The following is a 26,735-nucleotide window of genomic DNA, read 5'->3' on the forward strand; positions in this document are numbered from 1 at the left end:
CCCTCCGCTCCCCTAGTGGTCCTTACTCCCCCCTCCCCTCCCCTAGTGGTCCTTACTCTCCCCTCCCCTCCCCTAGTGGTCCTTACTCTCCCCTCCCCTCCCCTAGTGGTCCTTACCTTCCCCTCCCCTAGTGGTCCTTCCCCCCCTCCCACCCCTAGTGGTCCTTTTCCTCCCCCCCTCCCACCCCTAGTGGTCCTTTTCCTCCCTCCCTCCCACCCCTAGTGGTCCTTTTCCCCCCTCCCTCCCACCCCTAGTGGTCCTTCCCCCCCCCTCCCTCCCACCCCTAGTGGTCCTTCCCCCCCCTCCCTCCCACCCCTAGTGGTCATTTCCCCCCCCTCCCACCCCTAGTGGTCCTTTTCCTCCCCCCCTCCCACCCCTAGTGGTCCTTTTCCTCCCCCCCTCCCACCCCTAGTGGTCCTTTTCCTCCCCCCCTCCCACCCCTAGTGGTCCTTTTCCTCCCTCCCTCCCACCCCTAGTGGTCCTTTTCCCCCCTCCCTCCCACCCCTAGTGGTCCTTCCCCCCCCCTCCCTCCCACCCCTAGTGGTCCTTCCCCCCCCCCTCCCTCCCACCCCTAGTGGTCCTTCCCCCCCCCTCCCTCCCACCCCTAGTGGTCATTTCCCCCCCTCCCACCCCTAGTGGTCCTTTTCCTCCCCCCCTCCCACCCCTAGTGGTCCTTTTCCCCCCTCCCTCCCACCCCTAGTGGTCCTTCCCCCCCTCCCTCCCACCCCTAGTGGTCATTTCCCCCTCTCCCACCCCTAGTGGTCCTTTTCCCCCCTCCCTCCCACCCCTAGTGGTCCTTTCCCCCCCCCCTCCCACCCCTAGTGGTCCTTTTCCCCCCTCCCTCCCACCCCTAGTGGTCCTTTTCCCCCCTCCCTCCCACCCCTAGTGGTCCTTTCCCCCCCCCTCCCTCCCACCCCTAGTGGTCCTTCCCCCCCCTCCCTCCCACCCCTAGTGGTCCTTTTCCCCCCCTCCCACCCCTAGTGGTCCTTTTTCCCCCCTCCCACCCCTAGTGGTCCTTATCCCCCCCCCCCTAGCTGTCCTTACCCTCCCCTCCTGCCTTTGTAGCGTGGCCGGGCGGCGCGGAACGCGGGACAGGAACCTTTGTTTCCTGTACCCGGCCGTCGGCGGACTGAAGGGAAGCGCTCACTGAGTGAGCACTTCCTGTCATTCCGCCGGCGGCCGGGTACAGGAAACAAAGGTTCCTGTCCCGCGTTCCACGCCGCCCGGCCACGCTACATGGAGAGACCGGCAGGAGGGAGCGCTATGCGCTTCCCTCCTGCCGGTCACTCAAACCCGGCCGCCCTCCATGCTGCAGTGCTGCGCCGCCTGAGGCTTGCAAGAGCGCTCAGGCGGCGCAGCATGAGGAGCGACACCGGGTGCAGGGATCCGGCGCCCCCTGGTAAGTTGCGCCCTAGGCGGCTGCCTAGGTGGCATTACAGGTGGCGCCGGCCCTGTGCGGCGTTTAGAGCCGCTTTAAAAAGGACGTAAATGTACGCCCTGCGGACTTAAGGGGTTAAACATGGATACCTTTGAGTCTGTGTTTGCTGTATACAACAGCTTTGAAACACAACTTAGGAAAAGATGCAACGCCAGTGAACCACTCATGGACAGCTGTTTCATTGTTAATGCCAATCACCAGCATGAGGTTGGTCACTGGTTTTCTAGTGAGGCTTGGCAAAAAACAAAAAAGGTATGGTGGGGAAAATTGTGATTTAAATTGTGATTGAAAACCCCTTTAAACACAGATATATACATGCACACACATTATATACATTTACCCTGCTTTGTTGTTTTAATTCCTACTGTATTAACACATATCACAAATACCTAAAGAGAACCTATAGTTCTGAAAATAACAATTGTTATTTTTATAAGTTGTTATTATTATTAGTAGTAGTAGTAGTAGTAGTAGTAGTAGTAGTAATAGTATTTATATAGCGCCAACTTATTCCGCAGCACTTTAAAATGTTATTAAAAGGGAGGATATTTAAAAAACATGAGCCAATTACACAGTGACACAGGAACAATAGATAGATGAGGACCCTGCTCAAACAAGCTTACAGTCTAGATGAGGTGGGGTACAAATACACAACAGGGCAGCAAGGGTGACAGCCACCAAACAAGGTGGAAAAGTAGCAGAGCTGGAGGTGAGAGAGGAGTATGGCTCTTTAGGAGAGCAAGAGAAAGATTTGGATAAGTATAGATAATTTACTCTGGGAGTCCATAAGCATTTCTGAACAGATGTGTTTTCAGGGAATTCTTAAACAATTGAAGACTAGGGGAAAGTCTAATGGGGATAGGCAGGCTGTTCCAAATGAAGGGAGCCACCCGTGAGAAGTCCTGCAAGCGTGAGTTAGCAGTAAAAGTTCTCTTATATCAATGTGATCGCAGTCCACCCCCTCTTGCTCTGTAAAAAGATGAATCTATTTTACTTATTTCATGTCCAGGGCCGAGATTCCTCTGCTGCAGACTCCAGCTCTGTCTCCATCTATGTTAATGTACAAGCACTATGGCTTTAATTGTTTAGTTTTGACACTGCATTTTTTTAATTATGTTTATCACATTAATTTTGCATTGCATATATTCACAATGCTCTTACAGCAAATTATTAAAATACATTTTTGTTTATTTAGCACTAGCACTATTTAATTTGTCTCCTATGTTTGAATTAAGACCCACCGGTATTGGGGTACTGTGAAGTTGTGGTGGGCTTAACACAATATGGTGATATGGTGGAACTGAATCCTCATTTTTGTTTGCTGAAATAGATGATTTTAAGTAGCCTTAACATTTAAAAGTTTATTTTTATGTGCACTGTTCCTTAATCTGTATTATGTGTGAATTTTGGTCATTACGGATTTACCATTCTTAAAAATTGCATATTACAGGTTTGCCCTCAATTCCTTTTTGTCTTTCCATCTATGTCAACATCCAAGCTAACATCACCCGCAATCTCATCCAAACGCATGCATCAAAATCCAATCTGATGCTGATTGGAGGAGAAGTATTTAATTGAAGAACCACGTTTTAGTTATGGAGGCAGAAGCGCCCCTGGTGGGTGTCAGGAAGACAAAACAGCAATATTTTGCATTAAAAGGTTAAAACTACAACACATGAACCAAAAGTCTAGATGGCTTTAGCGGTCCTTTAAATAGTAAAGCTCTATTTTTGCATAAACAAACTGTCCCACAATGGGATTAAATCTTTCTTCTTCCTTCAGGCAATTATTCTGTATTATAGATAAACCTTTAGGTTGAAAGATCCTTTTCAGAGTCCGCAACTTTCAAGGTACTCTGTAATGACAAAGTCTTCTTTTCACTGTGCTGATATTTTTATCAACATAAAATATTTGCACTGACTAGCTTTACTTTAAACAATTAAGATGATCATTCTGTATACTTGTACTACATTGATATCTGTTGATATAGGTATGGGTGGAAATAAAATGCGATACCATCGCATAAATATCCTTATTCTCTGAGGATAACAAAACAAGAATTATGGGTCAGAATTAGGGTCAGAGTTAGGCAATTACACTCCCTTACAACGAAAGGCCAGTTTTAATTTTTACTAGGGCACATTATTCATTTCAGCTTTACTGTTCCTATAGTACCACGCAAGGAAGCAGCATACTGATGTCCACTATACTCTTCCAGTGACACAGACAGGACAAGTTTACTGAATCTTGCAGACGTCAGGTCAGGCTATAATAGCTAATTAGGAAGTTGGTTCACCTAGGTGAAAAATACATCAGCATTCAAGCGTTATCCTGGATATTATTATATTATTATATGCTACTACCTTTCAGTTAATTGCTTTAGCGATGAAAACATATATCACAACTATGTCAAAATCAAAACGTACTGGTTAGTAATTCATAAACTATGTTCAATTAATCTGTAACTTGAAACAAATTCCTTCAATTGATGACTGAGTAGTAGTGATTGTAAAAAATGCATGAAGATTCCAGGGGTAACATGAATGAGCCCCACAAATGCATGCAAATGTATGCAACATATTTATTATAACCCCTGCTTCCTTCAATTGTAGATAGGTTGTAGTATTATATGACTTTTTTTTTTATCCATTCATTTATTTATTATTTTTTAAAATGTGAATTTTTCCAAGAATAATAATTGTTTTTTGTTTTTGCACTTGTAATGTAATTTCTGCATTTTAGATGAGTCTAATGTTATTTATTTCCTAAGGGTACATAAGCTACACAGTCCTGGCAATAGTCACCATAGAATGATATCTTGAGTCTTTGTGCTCTGAGCATGTAATTTGAAAAACAGCAATATAAGAAAAGTTCAGTTTTTTTGGTAAAACTTATTCTAAAGTGTTTATAATTTAAAAAATAATATTATGTTAAACACCACATAAACATCCCAGCTTATCTATTAACTCTCCGGTATAGTATGAGGTTGCAAGACTAGAATGACATTCTCTGGCCAGTTAGTCAGTTGGTGGAATGCGCTTTTGTAGCCTTCACCGTGTTGCTAGTAAATCCCGAGCGCAAAGTAAGACAACTCCAAAAAGTTTCATTCATATTAAGCATTGTAGTCTCTGAGGCACAATCTTAAAACAATCTTATAAAATTCTTTAGTCAAAAATATCTTTTCAATGGTGAGAAAAAATAGAGACTTGTTCATTTATAATTTTTAGGTACTGTTTGGATAGAATACATTTTTATAAAATGACTCTAAAATATTTGTCCAAGATGACTTGGCTTTAGTATGCTATAACTTTTATGTCCTGGTTAATGGGCACAGTAAATAAAACTGAACCTTCCTTAATGCAATTTGAACTATAATGTGACTGTGGTTACTGTTACAAATAATTTATCGTCACTGTGTGGAAGCATATTGAGATGCTCACAATAGCTTCATTTTAGTTTTTGAAGTAGCTACAGTTGAAATCAAAATGATTAAACCTGAATTGAAAATCAGGTTTAATGCAAGTTATAATCACTTCTCCAGTCTTCAAATTTTGCAATCCCTTCATGGCAGTGGAGCATAGTTTTTCTGTATGACCTGCTGCAAACAAGATGCATAGCCAGACACCAGCTTCTAGCACTGTTCCTGAGGAATCTTAGCCCATGGATCATGAGCAATGCCTCCAGTTTAGTAATAGTCTTGGGTTTGTGTGCTGCAACCGTCTTCTTTAAATCCCACCAGAAATTTTCTATGGGGTTCAAGTCAGGTGACTGTGATGGCCACAGTATGATTTTACAGAACTTCTAATGAAACCAAGCTTTGGTGGAATTTGAGGTATGCTTGGTATCTTTGTCTTGCTGAAGGTGCAATGACGCCTAAGGTGCAGCTTGCTCACTGACAGCATGACGTTTCCTCCTAGGATTTTTTAATACATCAATTAATCCATGTAGCCTTCCAAATGCTGCAGTGTTCTTTTCAGCTTATGCTTCATTCTTCTTCCTCCAGACATACTGGTGATCCACTGGGCCGAAAAGTTAATATTTTGTTTCACTGCTCCACAGAATAGAATCCCAAAACATTTCTGGCTTATTAATATGATTTTGAGCATTTTGAAGACAACTTTTCTTCAGCTTTTGGGTTAGTAATGGAGTTCTAGCATGGAAGACTTCTGTGTTAAGTACTCACTGAAACCTCAGTGTCTGTTGCCACCACGTCTTGCTGCAGATCTTTTGCAGTCACTCAGGGTTTTTTTTTTCACAACCTGCCTTCTCAGAAATCTGGTTGCTGCTATTAATAGCTTTTTCTTTTTTTTCTGTCCTGTTTAGGTAGTGAGTGGTCAAAGGATATAAACCTTTTTGGCAGGAAATTAGCATTAAATCTAATGCACTCCAAAAGGGATTTATCAATGGCAAACGATTTGGGATTCAGCTTGGAGGACTTTGAATTCTCCAAAATACTGACAGAATTACTTGAGGAACAGAATCCCTCTAAACCCCTGACTAAACTAAAGCCCCAGAGTTGGTTCGCTCCCAACTTGAAGGATACTCCACATGTGGATCTTTTTGTTGAAATGACCACCAACGACATGGCTAAAATGCATGTTCAACGTCCACTAAATAACAATCTGACTACTAATGAACGCAAAGCACTTAAAGAATTAAAAAGGCTAGATAATGTCGTCATAAAACCAGCCGACAAAGGCGGAAACATTGTGTTACTAAATCGGGACATTTACATCGATATGTGCATGACACATCTTAGTGATACATCCAACTACAGTGTTCTCCCCTCTGATCCCACTGAGAGCTACATTAGAGATTTTGAAGCTTTACTCACCAAAGCGTTAGACCAAAAAATTATCAACATGGAGGAGTACAAATACTTACTACCACATAAACATCCTACTGTAGCCACCTTATATTGTTTACCAAAGGTGCACAAAAACATCAGAACACCTCCTGGGAGACCAATCATCTTGGACACCAATTGCCTGACTGAAAGAGCCAGCAAGTTTGTCAATGAAATCCTACATCCGTATGTCATGGACCTACCGTCTTATATACAGGACACAAAATCCACACTATTGATTCTAGAAGGGCTTCAAGTACCACCATATACTTTACTAGCAAGCCTTGACGTGGTATCAGTGTACAGCAACATCCCACATAAAGCAGGTGTACAAGCATGTCGCTGATTCCTAGAATCAGCATCATACGAGGAGGCGCAGATTTATTTTATTCTATCTCTGTTAGAATTCATTCTGACCCACAACTATTTAGTATTCAATGGCAAATACTATCTGCAAGAGACCGGGACTGCCATGGGTACGACTTGTGCCCCTACCTATGCAAATCTCTTTTTAGGATGGTGGGAGGACAAAATACGGAAAGATCCACAATACAACCTGTACCACAGATACATCTTAAAGTGGTACAGGTATATTGATGACATGCTCATACTTTGGACGTGTTTGGTACAAGTCTTTGAAGAGTTTGTAAAAGCTCTGAACAACAACACAATAAACACTCACACATGTCATCGACGAAAAATAATTGATCTTTCTCGACCTCAAGATTCTTCTAATGGAGGATGGTACTATCCGGACTGAACTCTTCAGAAAGTTAATCTCAACTAATAGCCTCCTTCATTGGGAGAGCCATCACCCCTATAGGTTGAGAGCTTCAATCCCATATGAACAATATTTAAGAGCAAGGAGGAACTGTTCTGAGGATTCAACATATTCGACATATTAACCAAGAGTGTCAGTCTCTGAAACTCCATTTCAAAGCCTTGGGGTACCCTAACAAAGTTCTTAAGAGGGCATATCAATGTGCCAGTGAGACAAATAAATTGGAGAGTTTAAAAACTACACGCCCAAAACCAAGTTGAAGATGTAAAGCCACCTTTGATAGTGGCTGGGGGAAAATGACACAGACACTCTCCAACCACTGGCCTATCCTCTTGCACAACCCTATACTGAAAAAATCTCTTCCTAGCTATCCATCCATTACTGCTCGAAGACCTAAGAATCTCAAAGATATCTTGGTTCATAGTTTTCTGGCCCCTACTTCAGCAGAACCTAATTGGCTTACTAATACCAAAGGAACATACAGATGTGGCCACTGTAAAGCCTGCCAGTTCATTACCCCCTCCCAATCAACTACATTTACACAATCAAAAATTACCATCAAAACTAATGCTCTGGTCAATTGTAGCACTACCCGGCTAGTATATTTGATCACATGCAAATGTGGCATCCAGTATATCGGTAAGACCATCCAACCCTTTAGTCGAAGGATCTTTCAACACATTAACTCCATAAAAAACACTATTACCCCTACACCTGTAGCAAGACATGTCATGAATTTCCATCATGGCAATACTGCCAACTTAAGATTCCAGGCTATTGAGAAATTGATGTTTAACCCTAGAAAAGGGAACTTCAACCAGCAGCTACTTCAAAAAGAATCCAAATGGATATACGCATTCAGGACCCTCACTCCACAGGGACTCAACGAGGAATTCAACTACACACCTTTCATACACTAACCACACCTTTTGATTTCAGTCTTTAATACAATAACAATTTCTCGTATCCATTTATGGCACTTTATGATTTCATACAACTAACTGTACATATTCATGTTTTCACAATACTTTTTTACACTTATCATAATCTCTTTATAACGGCAAGTAATTTACCTCTTTCGGACTATAAGACATTGCAGAGATAATAATCACTAACAGCGCCTCCTGCTTTATCTCTGAATAACAACCCATGTTCTCCTTTATGCCTAGTAAGATATTTTATGTCTCATTCACGAAACGGAATAGTAGACTAAAAGGCAAAATACTCACCATATAGAAATATCTATACGATGGATCTATAGAATAATAGTTTATCTATAGATATGTATGATTATGATATACCCCCAAATGGCAGTAAGACAATACATCTGTCACATCCTCTGCAGTTTTTTGGACTCAATTTGAATGTGCATACTTGTATATACACATCACTCACTATTTCACACCAATTTAATCTTTTGTATTTAGATTAATTAAATTGTCAACATGATATGCAATCTGATATTAAAAAAGATGTATAATCCGGTTATAAGACTACACAAGAGCTGAATATAATATAATATAATTTGTTATAATTAAAAACTATTTTATGTGAATATGTATACTTCTGCCAAATCTGATAAGGGGCAGAACAATAAGCCCCCTATATGGCAGCTGCTCTTGTCCATATTATTATACTTGTACTACATGATTCTACACTTACCTTAATATTAGCAACACACTTATTAGGCAATATAATATTATTACTATGCAGAGATTTAGTACAATTATTCCACTCTAACTGCACAGTGTGTACTAATTCATATTCTTTAATATATGCCCCCTTGTATATGTGTATCTCTTCATCATTTGCCATTTTGGCAACATACTATTCAGATTTGAATTGAATAATAATGGTCCTCTCTGACCACCGCCTTCCGTCAGTCACAACTGATGACGTAGACTTTTTCGGGACTCCAATCAAATTTTCGGGCGCCCTATTTAAAAGCCTGTCTGGCTCTGATTCAGTTCCCCTTGAAAAGCCGCCTTACTGGCGAAACGCGCGTCGGGGTTTTTCTGATTCCTCCCAGCATTATACCCTCTGTATTTGCAGCAATTACCTTTTGACTTCTCTATTTTTGCTAATAGTCATTTTGATCTTGGGTACGTCGGGAGGGGAATCAAGGATTTAGCCGCACGCATTATTTGAGGCTAAAACGCTCGCAGCACATTAACACTTGTTAATGTGTATCAGACAACACTTTACACCAATTAAGGCTTCAGACATTTAGATGCTAGCTAGTTAGTTTTATTACAGGAGAGGTGCCCTTGAAGGCACAGTTGTACATTGAGGATATACTTTTTCTCCTTCTTCTCTCTCTATTACTGGTAGCTAGTTCTTTCACCTGACAGGTGCTCTTGAAGGCACAGGAATATTCTTACCCTCTTTCTCTTTCTATCCATATTGGGGATGATATATAACTAACTAACCAAAGAGGTGCTTTCTCAGGCATAACATATCTTTACATCATATACCTAGACTACAGTTGGTATCTAAAAGCAACATTAGATAGTATTTCTGGGGTATCACAACTTTGCAGTGTTAAACTTTCTTTTAAGACAAATAGCAACAGATTATCTTTTACAAACTGTAGCAGTAAATAACCTCTATCCCCAGAGCCTGACTAACGTTAATAGAGTACAAATTGTAACAGTATACAACTGTAACAGCCGATAGCCTCTATTTAGAGCTGGACATTTATTGTATTTTTGTGTTGTCACACGATTGAAGCGCTAAATATTCATTTAAGACAAGTTGCAACAGAGTATCTTTTACTGCAGCAGTGGATAGTCTCTATCTTAAGAGCATGACTAACTTTAATAGAGTACAAACTGCAACAGTATACAACTGCAACAGTATACAACTGCAACAGCTGATAGCCTCTATTCATTGTGTTTATCTGTGTACCTGTATGTGTCAGTGTGTGTATCTTTGTGTCTGTGTATCTGCATGTGTGTCAGTGTTTTATTCTGTCTGTATCTGTATGTGTGTCAGTGTTTGTATCTGTGTATCTGTATGTATGTTTTTGTGTGTATGTGTATGTATGTCAGTGTTTTATCTGTATGTGTGTGCATCATTGTGTCTGTACATTGTGCCTGTATGTATGTCGGTGTGTGTATCTGCATGTGTGTCAGTGTTTGCATCTGTGTATCTGCAGGTGTGTGTGTGTATCTGTATCTATATGTGTGTCTGCATGTGTGACAGTTTGTGTGTCTGGGGCAGAGGAGTAGCAGAGGGAGCCTAGGGCAGAGGAGAAACAGGGAGAGCTTGGGTCAGAGGATAAGCAGGGAGAGCCTAGGGCAGAGAAAAGGGGGATATGGGACTGAGAAAAACATGTCAATTTGAAATAAATGCAACTATATTAATTACAAACATTTTGCTAATGGGAGGGGTACAATTTATGGAAATGGATTGCCAAGGGGTATTCAAGTGAACAAACCACTGTATTAAAAGGATATAGAAACATAGAATGTGACGGCAGATAAGAACCATTCGGCCCATCTAGTCTGCCCAATTTTCTAACTACTTTCATTAGTCCCTGGCCTTAGTCACTAGCCCTGGCCTAGTAGTCATACCTATATATTGCAATCCACAGGGACACCATAGGAGGTATATGACTTAAGAGGATTGGCATATTGGGACCTGTTTAATTTTAAAAAAAAATCTGTATATCGATGCTTTTTAAAAATAGTTTTTCCAACACAAACCGCACACTAACCCAACCTACCCCGTGTCTACAAATTAAAACACCAAGGTAAACATTAAACCACAAACACACCAGCCACAGACCCTGACGAAACACAGTCATAGCAGAAAAGGGCCTAAACACTACTGAAATTACACCGGTAAGACAGGCTGATATCAAAATTCAACGACTCACAGTTTTAAAGCCTAACGAAAGTTAACCTAAATGTCCTCACAGATGTACTATACCGATTGGCTCATAAATAAGGATCGTAAACAAAAAAAAAAGGTCAACAGGTCACCAGGCGGCCCTTACTGTAACTCAGTGGGTTTTCACATGAGATTAGATAGACCACGGCTCCATCCAACACAGCAAAGTTTAACCACACACCTAGAACAGTTGTTAAGTTTGTTTGAGCCCTCACTATGAGCTCCTTGTTGTATTTTCTAATGGTTTGACTGTGAATATTAGCGTACCGCCGCTAGTGATGTAATGTCTCAATTACAGACTTCGCTATTGTTGTACTGAATCTTTACCCTCCAACCAATATGTATACCGTAAAATGAAAAAAGAAAAATAAAGAATGTCAAAAAAAAAAAAAGTTTTTCTACATGCCAAATTTTTTTCCAGGGATAAACACCTTTTTATAGCCCCAAAAATATATATTTCTTGCTTACTGTCTCTAACATAGCTTGATGTTAAATACTGTTTTAAATTTCTAGCACCCCTATAGATTATGTGTGGTCGTTCACCTATCATATCTTTTATCAAAGGGTCTGTTTTTAAAATATACTAGTATTTATTTATAATGTGATTCACTTGCTTCACATTTTCATTAAAATCTAAAATTAAAGGCATCTTAATAAACATTTTCTTATTAATGTCACCACATTTTAGTTTCTTATTTAAACAGGACTTACTATATAAAGATAAAGTTGTCCAGGAGCTTAAGAGTGTGAATAAGATAATGCAGCTATAAAATATCAGACAAGTTTTGCAGTATGATAAACAAGAATATCAGCATAAATGCAATATAAAACCTCAAATAAGTGATATAGTTAAAAATCCAAATTCTTGAGAGACAATTAAATCATTAAAAGAAGAAAATCAATATATATTGCCTTAGTCCCATATAGTAGCAATGGATGAAAGGTCTGAATAAAAAGTAAGCCATAATCATCGCACTTATCACGGCTTGAACTATCTTGCTTTGCATGTAATGCGTCTATCTCATATATTAGTTTCCCTTTTTACATTGCATTACTGAAATAAATGAACTTTTGCACTTTATTCTAATTTTTCGAGTATCACCTGTATAGTAAACTATATTTTCTGCAGTAGCAGAAGTCTAAGCACTTTGAAGTCCTGAACATAGGAGGCTCATAATAGCTTTTTGTTCATTCTATAATGTATTGTTGTCCGCTACTTTAATATTAATATTCATTTGATTTGTGAAAATATATTATCAGCAGTAGAACTACTATATTGCAAAGATTAAATCAGGAAGTGTATAAAGTACTGGCAGTAGTGCAGTAAATATTTCAGAATTAAACTATCACTATCAGATTGGAAAACACTGGAACATATGATTCATAATCATGATTCCATAATTCATAATTATTATGTATGTTTCTGTGGTGATCGAACTTTTAAACAGGTGTAATTTGTAACACATTAAAATATATATTTTTTTAATATATTGATTGTCCACTGTAAGCTTTACTGAGCATTGAACATGGATGAAGTATACTTTTTATCATATGGATGATATTCCTTGGATGAGTAACTCATCCAGTATATCAGGATATTTATGTTTTTGTTTGTTTTTAATCAAGTTTATTGAAGTGAAACTACATTAAAAATGAAGGGTGAGACAATATCAAATTTAAAATTACATTTTATCTACATTTGATATCACTAAATATTATTTTGAAATTAATATGTATGAATAGCAGGTATATGTGGTATCTGTAACAAAATGTCTCAGTGTTCTGGTATAGGTAATATTGGACAAAATCTTTGGATCATATTCTAGTTTTTGGAATTTCTATTTAAGTAATTGCACCCTAGGCCTCAATTTTGAGTTAGCAAGCTTCTTTATCTGGAGTTATGAGGTGGCAGGTGTGTTTTGGAACAATAATTGATTGAACAATATGATCATTCGTCATGATTTAGAGTTTTATGCTATTCCTATACCTAAAGAAGATGGAAAAAAAAATAAAGAAGAGAAACCAAACAAAGGTGTTCTGTTATAATTCATAGATATGTCAGAGCTTTCCTCTTGAGTTAGGAAATAGGTCTGAATCTTCAGTAATGGGTTAAATTAAAAGGAGAAGGTAGTGTGTTATATATATAACCACAGATTTACTATAGTTGTACTAAGTTTTATTTATAACATCTAGGCAGCATATGAGAATATTTTATGACTTAATATATTACCTTGATTTAGTATAGTTTTATTCAGATACTGTAATAAGATTATGTCAGTTCATAAAATGTTCTGTATTTAAAAGGGCATTTTTTGTTGTTGAAGCACTTCAAGTGAATACCTCTGGGTTTATTATACTATATGTCTCTTTAATTATGGCATCTGTTTTAGCAGAAGCTTTTATAAACGTCAGTGTCTGATATTATATATCATGGTTTTAAAGTTATGCTACATCTAGCAAATGAAAAGGAAAAGGGAATGGGAAACCTCACCTAGAGCAATTTATAGACTTTTAGAATTAACGATAATTGGGTTAAATGACCATTAATAGATAGTAATATTCAATAACTTAGGACAAATGCAGCAAAGAATTCTACAGATAGCTATGATGCACACCTGATAAAAAAAAAAAAAAAAGAATGGCATAAATTACACGTTACAATATCTTAAAATTGTGAAATTAAGATGAAAACAGTTGAGTAAGAAGTAATCTTCAAATAATTTTTGTTCAAAGAAATATTTATACCCAATTAATTTGATTTAAAAATCTGCTTTCTTCTTTGACATATTAGCTGAAACATTCAGGATTTGTTTTCTGATCCTTCTGCCTTTTTATATCAAAATGTGAAAGCAAACTGGTATAAGTCAGATGTTTTGGCATAAAAACACCTTGAGCAAAACCACTTTATTGACAACCATTTAAACTGCTCTAGTTATTCAGTAGATGGCATTGTGTTATTGTTTGTAAAAAGTAAATGTTTTGGTGTACATTTAATGCCTAGTGAAACCAGGCAAGGCTAAATCAAGCCACCCACAACCTACAACCTACTGCTAACAAACTGATTTGTACAGATAATGAGAAAGGGACATTTTGTATTATCTGAGTGGCACAGACAGGGAGATTTTGATTGCCAGGAGAGCCTTTGTTGCATTTAAATGACTACTTAAACCATAACCATAATATAATAACATTATATTATTATAAGCAGTAATATTATTAATGATATTACTATGAGAAGAAGAATACTATACAGACAACATGTGTTGTTGGTCTTTCTACTATATTCCAAATATAAGAAAAATCTTAGAATGAACAGGTTTTCAGAGACAATATATGTACACACCACATACAGAGTAATTTTTGAAAGAAAGTCACATTTTATGTAAATGGGTGGCTGTTCGAAGTTCTTGCCATCATTCCCAGCATGACAAGAAATTCACCCTAGCATAGCTAATGACATTGGTTTTAAAGTATCAGGATGTTAAATGGTCAATTCAGTGCCACAATAATTGGTTGTCTTGTCAACTCACTTGTACCTTTACCTTTAAGCTTTTAGCATAGTGCTGAGCTAATTCAGTGGTATTAACATATGCCTGTATACTAATCCTTACATATATCTTTGAACAATTGCTTTGATTAAAACTGCAAGTCTTATTACTCACACATTGAAAAAAACAAGCACATAGACTTTAAAAATAATATTTTTTTCTATCAACATAATACCTGTTTTAACACAAATCTGGGGTTGTAATACTAAAAACACCAGAGAAGCCACAACTAGATATGAATATTGTTGATCTCCTGCAGCAGGCATAATATTCAGCAGATTGACCTGTCGGACGATTTGTCCTTAGGAGCTGAGGGCAAACAAGTTCCTGCTCCGCATATGCCAAAGTCAGCACCATCCAAGCCAAATTATTTTCCAGTGAATGCTCTGAAGGAACTTTTGGAGGACCTCTAGCAAACTATTCAGGCCTACATGGCCACAATCTGCAAATATCAGCAAAGCCTGCCAGGCTGATTGGGTACTCAGTAACATGACTTCTGAAGCAATACCAACAATCACTTTGCTACAGCAAGTACTACAAGAGATGCAGCAATAGCACACTAAATTTGAGCAAACATTTGAAGATATGTGACAAAACAGTAATCTAAAGATAAGGGGCAACGCTTAGGATATTTCAGAAGTGGAGTTGCTGCACTTGCTGAGGTGCCTCATGGTTGCTTTGCTATCTCCTAGAGGAATTAGATTTTTATTTCTGTCTCCGCAGTCCAGTTAAAACTACAATGCCAAGAAGTGTGGTGGCTCACTTAAAGAGCAGCAGAGGTGTTTAATTCATTATTTTAGATGTTCATAGTTACATCATGGATAACATTCACATAAAAGTAATAATAAAGAAGGTGATATCCATCAAGCACAACAATAAACTGCAATATTTTTTTTTGTAAGTAAAAAAACAAGATTGGGTCAATGCATAGAGGTAAGACTAAAAATAGAGGGCAATGAGGCATTGCATATTCATTGGGACATCAAAAGGTATTTTAAGCAAGTTAATCAGACTGAACGCTTGTATACGATATGATAATAAAGGATATGCAATCAGTCAGAATCCATGGTGAATCTTCATACCCAATTCTGGATCTTCAGTGGGTGGCAGCGATTCTGGCAACCTTGGGTCTTTTTACAGGAGTCACTTGCACAAGTAGGGCCAACAAGTCAACAAGTCACCTCACTGCTGGGACCCATCAAATATAACCCCATTTTCTTCTCAAAGGTCCACATTGGACACTTATGCAACAATTACTTCTTGAGCCATCACTAGTGGCCTACTGTGATAAGTTGCACTTGATCACCACAAGTTGTTTAATTTTTCTTTTTCACCACCTTATTTTTTTACTTTTATTTTATACAGTAATGATTATTATTATGCTCTCAGAACAATACATACATAGGGATATTATTAACATCAATATCTAGTTTGTTGCTTATGATATTACAGTCCAGCTAATAACTATTAGAGGTGTATTAGAACATTATTAGCTTATCGTTTAAAATATACAAATTCAGCCCACAGCCTGTCTAACATCATATGATATATATGAAGCTATAAGTTTGGATGCAAAGATATTATTGTTTAGACATGTACAATTCGTTTCGGTCCGAATAGGAATTCGGATGAATTTCGGATAATTCGGACATTTGGGTATTTCCGAATGTCCGAAGTGCCGAAGTGGCGAATTGCCGAAGTGCCGATGTCCCGAAGTTCCGAAATTACCGAAGTGCCGAAGTGCTGAAGTTCCGAAGTTCCGAAGTTCCGAAGTGTCAAAGTGTCGAAGTGCCGAAGTACCGAAGTACCGAAGTGCCGAAGTTCCGAAGCACAGTATTGCCTAAGTACTAATATACTTACCCAGTGAAAGAAGAAGAATGTTACATTGTATACAATTTTAAATAGAAAGTATACAAACATAGCCAGGATTCACCTGTAAGCATTTGCAACACTTACAACAATCAAGTAACATACATTCATATAAAATGTAAGTTACTTGGCCAGTCAGTTTAATGACAGGAATGAATAAGTAGATAACTCCCTAATTATAAAAAAAAAAAAAAATCCATCTTTACCCATGGAGGGCTCCACGAAGACTGAGCTCTGCAGGGCAGGGGAAGGCTTATAAAGCCTTGCCTCGCCCTGCAGTTAGGCTCAGAGCACTCTGATTGGTGGGTTTAAGCCATCCCATCCAATCAGAGTGCTCTGACAGGTAAATGAAGAGACTGACAGGTAAGTCTCTACATTTACCTGTCACAGCACTCTGATTGGTTGGTTTGAAATCCACCAATCAGAGTGCTCTGTGTCATTTTACACAGCGTGGGAAAGTTCTTTGGAATTTTCCCACACTGTGTAATTTGACTCATAACACTCTGATTGGTGGATTAAGTAACCAATCAGAGAGTTACGAGTCAAATTACACAGCATGGGAAAATTCTAAAGAACTTTCCCACGCTGTGTAAAATGACACAGAGCACTCTGATTGGTGGATTTCAAACCAACCAATCAAAGTGCTGTGACAGGTAAATGTAGAGACTTACCTGTCAGTCTCTTCATTTACCTGTCAGAGCACTCTGATTAGATGGCTTAAACCCCCCAATCAGAGTGCTCTGAGCCTAATTGCAGGGCGGGGGAAGGCTTTATAAGCCTTCCCCCGCCCTGCAGAGCTCAGCCTGCGCGGAGCCCTCCATGGGTGAAGATGGATTATTTTATTTTATTTTATTTTATTTATAATTGCGTCGGTTATTATGGTTTTTAATTTGCCCTTTTTTGGGGCTGAAAAAAGAAGATTTTAGAAGAAAGAAAACATGGAATGGTAAGTTTTTTTTTTTTTACAGGTACTTAGTTAAAGGTCCCCCCCCTCATTAGTTTTTAGGGTGAGGGGGTAGGTAAGGGGATAAGATTTATTGGGGGGAGGGGGTGACTAGGGGTTTGGGGACACTCAGGGGTGGGGGGGCCAGGGGGAGGACAATAGATCCCACACCCTTATTCTAGTTTAGGGCCCCCACCCATCGCTCAGGGGTGGGGGCCAGATGAGGAGGATATTATGTCCCCCCTTATTAGTTTTTAGGGCCCCCACCCACCGCTCAGGGGTGGGGGCCAGGGGACAGGACATTAGGTCCCCCCTCTTATTAGTATTTAGGGCCCCCACCCTCCGCTCAGGGGTGGGGGCGGTGGGGCACTATTTGTTTTTTTAAACAGTGAGCAGTCACAGGCTGCTCACTGTTTACTAGACATGCCCCTACTCGCGGTATAGCGAGTAGGGGCAAAATTTACTATTTACTAATACCAAGTAATTTTTACTTAGTATTAGTAAATTTGGCTGAAAGACTTTTGGTAGATAACTCCCTGATACCGTGGGAATTAGGGAGTTATCTACCAAGCGGCTGCAAGAGAAGTCCTGAGGTGCCGAAGTCCCGAAATTCCGAAATGCCGACGTTCCGAAGTGTCGAAGTGCCGAAGCTGCCGAAGTTGCCGAAGTTCCGAAGTTGCCGAATTTCCAAAGTGTCGAAATGCCGAAGTTCCAAAGTGCTGAAGTGCCGAAGTTCCAAAGTTGCCGAAGTTCCGAAGTCTTGAAGTGCCGAAGTCCCGAATTGTGAAAATCCCGAATTTCGGAATGCCGAACCAAATTTTTTTCGCATGCACATGCCTATTATTGTTGTATGGATGACCACAGTATTTGTTGTCTTGTATCCTCTCTGTGGATTGAATCAATAAATCAATAAATATTATTCTTACATGGCTTTTTCGTCTACAATGGAAAAAGGTGTCTTGCTTTATCTCTACTCTTGAACGCAAAAAATACATTTTTCAGTCCATATAACAAATATGTTTTGTCGCATTAGTGACAGACAGCGACAGTGTCAAAAAATATTTAAAAAATATTTAAATTATTTGCTATTATGGATGAATGATTGTATTTCAAGTGACTGAATTTGACAAATGTGAAAACACTCCAGCTATAACAAGAGGCAAGCACTCTTTTAAAAGGTGTACCACTACTTTATTTTTGTTTAGTTTGATTTATACACCGTAGGCTTACAAATTTTTTGCATATAATATTTATTTACTGTGATGATATTTTAACTTCAGGAGGTTATCTGTGTGGAGTGGGTCCCATCTACTTTGTAGGTGGATTCCTCATCCCATTTTATATTGTGTGCCACTAGTGTATCTAGGTTTCATGCCCTTTATTACCTCCGTAACTTACTGTGTGGCAACAATGTAGGTGTGTCCTACATCTGTAGCCTCACCTTCTGCTTTATATATATATATATATATATATATATATATATATATATATATATATATATATATATATATATAGATAGATAGATAGATAGATAGATAGATAGACAGATATATATATACATATATATAATATAAATTGAAAAACAATTTTTTTATAAAAATGCTAATTTTGGCCAGCGTTTGTGATTAAGTGGCTGCTACAAAAGACTGGACATACCCCATTTTGAATACCGTGGGTTGTCTACTTTTACAAATGGTATGCCATGATGGGGTTAATTTCTATTCCTGGTCTGCTATACGGTCTCAAAGGCAACATAGGCCCAGCAAACCAATCTGGAAAATTTAAATGTGCAAATATGGAAAAGGGGAAAGCCCTACATTTGACCCATGTAAGTTTGCAAAAAAAACATAAAACATGTACATTGGGGCACTGTTGTACTCAGGAGATGTTGCTGAACACATATTGGGGTGTTCTTTGTCAGTAATACATAACAGGAAGTTGGAAAACTGGAATGTGCACCCTCAAAATAAGGTATTTTAGCCCGCAGAGAACTGGACACACCTATACATGGGTGGTATCGCTGTACTCAGGAGATGTTGCTGAACACAAATTGGGGTGTTCTTTGGCAGTAACCCTTAAAGTTCTCCGTACATGTATTTTTAAATTACTATGTGTGTCAAAAAAAATCATCAATTATTTTATTTTTTAATTTGGCATAGATTGGTGGTAAAATGGTTGCATGAAAAGAGTCAAAATACTTCAAGTTTAATACCTTTGGTTGTCTTCTTTTAAAAAAAGATATACATGTGAAGGGTTATTCAGGGATTCCTGACAGATATCAGTGTTACAATGTAACTTGTGTTAATTTAAAAAATTGTGCTACTTGTAATTATTGCCCTATAACTTTCCAAAAAAGCTAAGAACATGTTAACATTGGGTATTTCTAAACTCAGGACAAAATTTAGAAACTATTTAGCATGGGTGTTTTTTGACGGTTGTAGATGCGTAACAGATTTTGGGGGTCAAAGTTCAAAAAATTTTGGTTTTTTTACATTTCTTCATCATATTTTATATTTTATATAGTAAATTATGAAAATAATAATAAAATAATTAGAACTAAAATAATTTAGAAAGATCATTTAATGGCGAGAAAAAAGCAGTATATAATATGTGTAGGTACAGTAAATGAGTAAGAGGAAAATACAGCTAAACACAAACACCGCAGAAATGTAAAAAGAGCCCTGGTCCTTAACCGTGAGAAAATTGAAAAACGGTCTGGTCTCCAAGGGGTTAATCTTTGTTTACCTATTTCTATAGGAAATTTATTATATATACTTGTCCTAGTCTTTTAGAAATAAATTAATTTCAAGTTATCCTGGTGTTCCTGACGATTCTTTGGGAATTCCTCTGCTGGAGTCTCCTACAAGTGGTTTCCTTTTGCCTATTTAGGCACCATTGAGTGCATTACACAGAGTCTGGTATGGCTCTGAAATCCATGAATGCAATCATTGATTATTCTCTTATCTGGATGCATTAGCAGTATACATTATGTGTTGCATGTTCTGTTGTTGCAGGCTCTACCATTGACATCTATATAAAACTACAATATTACTTGTACAAAATAACAATGTCTGGTCATATATTTATAAGTACAGTTTAAAATCAATCAACTATAGATGTTCATTTTGTTGTCCAGAAAATACAGCCACATATAATTTAGCAATAGGCTAAACCACTATAGACAAGTACAAAATGTAAGGGTCATATTACACTTTAATAATTGTCACATTCAAATGAGTGTTCTCAAATGCAAATTCTGCTACATTGCAAAAAAACTGTGTTTATTTAAACTATAAATTAAAAAGTTGGGAACACTTACCTTGGGTCTTTTTGAATGCTATCAATTGAAGGTGACCTAGCTAATGTTCCTTCTGGTGGAATAGCTGGCCCAGACTTGCTGTATGGTGAGTCAACTGAAGGACAATACTGCAGCTGTCGGTACGGGTCTGCGTAATTGGCAGCAGGACCTGCAGCAAAGCTGGCCCTCTGGAATGTTCCTGTTGCATTCTGGGTGCCGTGTTGGCTGCCTGTGCGCTGTAAGGGTACGGAGTCGACACCAGGGGAAGATGGGGCTACGACAGGAAAGTAGGGACAAAGTAAAAAATTGAGGACCTGTTCACAGAAATGGTTAACCAGGTCTAGGCAGAGGAAAAATACACACAAATACAGGGGTTTGAAAAGAAAAAAAAACAAATTGTTATTTTTGAAAATATCAATTAGTTGAAAATAGCACATTTTAATGAAGATATGCCAAAATGCAATTTGCTTCTTTTAATGATGATTCTCACAATAAAACTGAACAAAAACATATCACAACAGAAAGCAAAACATATTGTATGATCTTTATTACACTCGTTTAAAAATAAATACACATAAAATGTTCCTTTAATAAACAACATGCAGTCATAAATCATACGGAATTTAAATATGCACATTGTTAAATAAATGTTATTGCAGTCTGATGGTGTCTTTGTTTAGTGCTGTAGCAAATTTATATCAAAATTATATTTACTATTTCACATATCTCTCCTGCTTTACCAAAAACAAAGGCTTTTGAACTGACTGAAACTAATCCATAGGAATCCACACAAAGCTTAGCATCAAGTGTGATTTTTTAAATGTATTTTGCCGTGACTCCTACTCCTGGTGGTGTAAGTTTCCATTATATATACAATATCAGTTAGTCTAACTAGAGCATTCTTATTAGGAATGTGAGGCGTGTAAATTAACTACCTCTGTGCCACAGCAAAGAGCAGCAATGGTGAAATGCTTGCTCTCTTCTATGTTGATGAAAGGGCTTAAACTTCCAATAACTGGCTCTGTCATGGTGGGTTGAAATAATAACCATTGTGGTGTCCAATAGGCACCAATTTAAATGCAGGTCTTGTCTGTCAGGTAGAGAAAAGATTTGGATTGTGGGAATTGGAAAGCACTTAGTCTTGCTAGTTATGGCCTCGATTTAATATTTTTGGATAAGATTTTCAAATTATTAGTTGTGGATAAATATTTAAAATATTTTTTCAAACTATTGACATACAAAAAAATATATATCAACATGGAAAAAAAAGTTGAAATGTTTAAAAAAAATTCTAAATTATATCATTTTAAAAGTTTATCCAAAAATATCAAATCATTTGAAAAGCTTAAGAAAAATATTAAATTGAGGCCTATTTTACTGGGGTGGAAGAAGGAGTGGGGTAATTCACAGAGCTCTTACTAACACATGAGTGGAGAAAGATGTGGGCCATTCACCAAATCATTGAGGTCTAGGAGATTCCACCTTGTTTATTTGTAAATTTTTCGCCTACCATGTAGCAGGTCCCGGGGTTAAGAGAGCTTCTGAGCTTTTTCTTGTGAAATATTTTGTTTTATTATTAAATGTTATCCTAATTCATTGAACAAATCTTTAAATAGTGTTACTCTTTCCATTTTTTAATTTCATGTAAGCATTTACGGCAAGATTTATTTAGCGCTAGGTCTATGTATGTTTTCATTTAAACTCCCATGGTGCCTTAATTTCTCAGTCACTCTACAGCCAATCAGTGTGGCACAATAATGCTTCATGAATATGTTGACCTGGCATCTAGTATACTTTATCATGGCAACATGTATGTTACTGAAATAGCACTGTAACACATTGATGTACTTCACAATGTCCTTTTAAGTAAGGTCTGTATGAATTTGTTACTAATTTAAACATTTGATAGCATTTTTTGCATTTAGTTTTCAAACATGTCTTGCTTCTTGCTGGTTTCAAGAAAAGAGGTGTTCAAAAAACTTTCAAGGTATGCCAAAGTAGCTGAACTTTTTGTTCAGTTATATCCATCTTTATAAACCACAAGTATTTTCACATGCTCTTAAAATGATACTCCAATAACAGTAATTCCATCTATAGATTGTGGTACAAGGAGGTCTCCTAGAGAATGCATGCATATCATGAACCAACAGAAAGATTAGATGACTTAGCATATTAATTTTGATTTGTGATTCTGGATTCCACCAATGGTGCCAAAAAAGAGATGATTGAAGGACCTCTTCAGAATATTTTATTTTAACCAAAATCACTTTGAAAAAAAATGCATTTTTTCCCATACTCTTCTTGTTTTCTTATCTATTGGTTACTGTTTATCACTTGACCTGTGACCAAATGGCAACAAATTACTCTTGGTGTGTTGCAAAACATATACATATCGTTACATTATGTATACACCATATTTACTTGAATCTAATGCGCAGCTTTCTTGAAAAATAAAGTTTCCAAAATTTGAATGTGCATTAGATTCGAGAGCGCATAACATTCAGGGCAAAATTCTTAATTTTCTGATGAATTGCATTCTGGTGAATTCACACAGGCAAAATCAAATGGGTGAATTCACACAGACGAATTCAACCAGAGACAAATTCAGGCTAATTCAAATAGACAAATTCAAACTGAGGAATTCACACAGGCATATTTTGTTCTTAAGAAATAATAGACTTAACTTGTAACACTAAAATTGAAATACCATCAAGGTCAGTATATGGCAATAAACAGTGTAATTGTAGCACAATGTCGTATAGTAGTTTCTTCTTGTATAAGAAACTACTAAACAACATTACATTTACCAGCAAAACATTTTTCAGCTTCCATGTTTGAAAAATTGAGGTACACATTAGATCCAATAGCGCATTCGATTCGAGTAAATACAGTATTTAGCAACACACTGATTGGCCCATTTTTGCATTGTTTTGATTCATCTCATTTGGTTCCCTAATTGATTTTCCGGCACTGAAATTCTGTCAAGTTAAAACAACATGGAAGACATGAAAAATGGTTCAGCCATGACAAATTTTCTTGCTGTGCCGAAGTCCAGTCCATGATAAATGTATCCCTAAACACAGATTTACATAACATACATAGTAGAATTGAATAATTGGGTAGAAAAATATGCACCACAAATAGTATGGCACAGATAGATGCCACAGCAACGTACCACAAGGTAAACTTAAATATATATTATAACTGAATGTGTTTACCTACCATGATCTGTAGAATAAGAAACATAAGGTAAAATGTTACATGATACGGTCCACTGACAGATGGTCAGATGGTTCTTATGCATTACTAAATTTAGAACCATAACATTTTGCTATGCAAGAAGCATAAATTATATATTGAAAAAAAAAATCTAAACTTTTTAGATCAGTTCCGAGATCCCAAAGACAATTTGGTTGTTTCACTGACTGTAAAACACCCACAATACACACAATACAAAAGAACAACACAATACAAACATACAACAAAAGCACAACAGACTTTATGAATTAGAATAACACAAAACAAGCAAAGAATCTGGGTTGAATCATAAGTGTGCTTTATGTTGCTATTTGTGCTTAAAAATATTATATTTTCTTAATTTTAATAGAATTGAGTTGTTGTTTTGTAGCATTATTAAAATATATATTTCAACTTTTGCATGATAGTCATATTGGCTTCTTTTGATAAGTGCCTTAAACTTGTTTTTAAAGGGTAAATAGTCGTACCAATACAATATTTGGAAAGCAACTTGCATATTATACTTTATATAAAGTATTCAAAGAAGAGTGTTATTAATGCTCATATCTGTCCCTATACTTTCTTAAAGAAGGATATGAGATGAGGGCACATTTGAATCGATACTAAAGACAGGAAGTTAAAATAACCAACATATTTAGGCTTGTAATACAAATATTATGTACAAATGTTCTATAAAACCACCTTTCAATTTGAAAATGTTTAATGCCACTTCTCATGTACAACTGGTGGCAAGTGAACAGAAACTGTAAATTTCACAGTGAAACATATCCTTGCATTCTGTTTGCAGGGTGTTTATTTGAGTAAGGAGAACAGATTACTGAGACAATTTTATATTTATACTTTGTTCTTCCATGGACAAGAAAATAATTGAGTGAGAAGTCAAAAGCATTGTTCTATTTTTTATGCTAAGTAGGGATTTATTATGGAAGGCGTGAACTAATATAATGTGATATTAACAAATAATGAAAAAAAAATTAAGTGCTAGTAGAAAATTATTTTTCAAGTAGATAGAACATTTTTTATATAGTTTGATGATCGCAGGCTAAATACACATAGTGATGTACTCTTTTAACCCCTTAAGGACCAAACTTCTGGAATAAAAGGGAATCATGACATGTCACACATGTCATGTGTCCTTAAAGGGTTAATATGTTTTTCTTCTTTTTACATGGTATTTTCAAAGTGCATTTTTAATTTTCTTTCATTGTGGATGGCTATAATAGGCTTCCTATAATTTTTGAAGATATTATTTTTCACTTGTCATTGAATAGTGATAAAAAAATGTGTTTTCTAAATTTCTCCAGTGATACATCTAATACCCTTTTCATCACAATATTAATGCTTTTGTAGAAAATTAATTTAACTTGGAAGTGATTGCCATTTGACGTAACTATTTAATATATAAAAGGGTTTTTTCTTTCTTTCTTTTTTTTTTTTAAGGAGACCAATGCATTTGTGTTTGTAGGGCATGTGAAGGCTATTTGATAAATTGTTTTGTCTTATTCATAAATCATTGTTGAATTTTACCATGGCAAACATTTAATAATATAACATGTTTAATTTGCCATTTATAATGTTTTTTCCTATATGAAAAAATACAGAACATAATAGAATGTAAATGTTGAACACATACCTCTCAAATCTCCCACAGAGAAATCAGGGACAACACTCTTAAATATCAGGGACATGGGATCAAAATCAGGGACAGTGTCTGAAAAGTGAGGAATAGCATCTTGAAGCAGCAAGTGTAAACGTCCTTCAAACACAAACAGCAATTCTTTTTTGTATGTAATGTTCAGAGAACAATTTGAGATGTTTCAAGCACTGACACAACATATTACAAAAGAAACAAATGTGCAGTTTTGAAACTGGATGTAGGTCTGTGATCAAGTGAGAGGTATGATTATGAATAAACTACTGAATTTTAGGTGGTCTCTGGCTAAAGGTTTTGATATTGATCAAAGTGCTTTCATACCATTATAGACTGGCTTAAGCATAGTAATAGTGTACTGGGTAACAGAGCTTTCTATATTCAAGGACAAAGCAACACTATTTTATTGAGATATTTGTAGGGCATAAAATTGCTGATTCTAACTATTAATTTTTAGATTGTTATCCGTCGATCACATTTAAACATTTATCTGTTATTTGAAGTAAAAAGTGATGGATTTTACTTCTTAGAGTTATAGTGAGGTAGACAACACATTGCACAGGAAGTTATTCAAAATGTTACATTAAGATCACTATCTTCAAGGGTGCAAATATTTTTTTGTATTTAGACTTAGATGATTTCTATTGTTATCTACATTCTTAATTTAAAACATACATAATGTACCATTTTATTCATTTTAATGAATAGGTGCACTCTTTTGAGTATCCCTTTAATCACTAATTGTTTTAAATTCACCTATAGCTATAAACGATGTTTGCCATACAACATACTATATAACTAACTGTGAGGTGAATAAAAGCATTCTATCAAATCACTTTTTATGTTATAGACTGGTGAAAATCAATGCTAATTGATCGTATTATTCACTAAATAGTATTGAATTGAAATAATCCCTAAAGTTATTTAGCTATATAATTTAATGACCGGTATTTTACACTCTATGTAATGTATGAAGTAAGAGTATATGTGAAACTGGACATTGACAGAAACGCAGATAAGACATGAGACAATAAAGAACATAACGTATTCAACTAACAAAGAATTGTAATTAGCAAGCTTTGGCTCTGTATGACTTATAGTAAAAATAATGTAATGGACAGAAGAGACAACACCCAAGGCAAGGTATATAATCACAAAGTACAATTAAACGTAAATAATAAAAAGGCATATACAAATTAGGAACAATTA

At 36.9% G+C, this 26,735-nt stretch overlaps 1 protein-coding gene across 8 annotated transcripts in view; it reads right to left on the reverse strand.

Annotated features, from left to right (window-relative positions):
- Nucleotides 1–26,735, reverse strand: part of CTNND2 (catenin delta 2) — a 1,082,982-nt gene that overhangs the window by 355,824 nt on the left and 700,423 nt on the right. For 6 of the 8 annotated variants that reach the window (XM_063451947.1, XM_063451946.1, XM_063451942.1 and 3 more), the window contains exons 9-10: nucleotides 25,509–25,586; nucleotides 20,639–20,891 (exon numbers count right to left, since the gene is read on the reverse strand). In XM_063451947.1, the coding sequence (XP_063308017.1) occupies nucleotides 20,639–20,891; nucleotides 25,509–25,586 (331 nt within the window). The remainder of the gene's footprint in view (nucleotides 1–20,638; nucleotides 20,892–25,508; nucleotides 25,587–26,735) is intronic. The other 2 variants (XM_063451948.1, XM_063451945.1) reach the window with 1 other exon arrangement.

This window comes from Pelobates fuscus, chromosome 4 (genome assembly GCF_036172605.1).
Source record: "Pelobates fuscus isolate aPelFus1 chromosome 4, aPelFus1.pri, whole genome shotgun sequence".
NCBI lineage: Eukaryota > Metazoa > Chordata > Amphibia > Anura > Pelobatidae > Pelobates > Pelobates fuscus.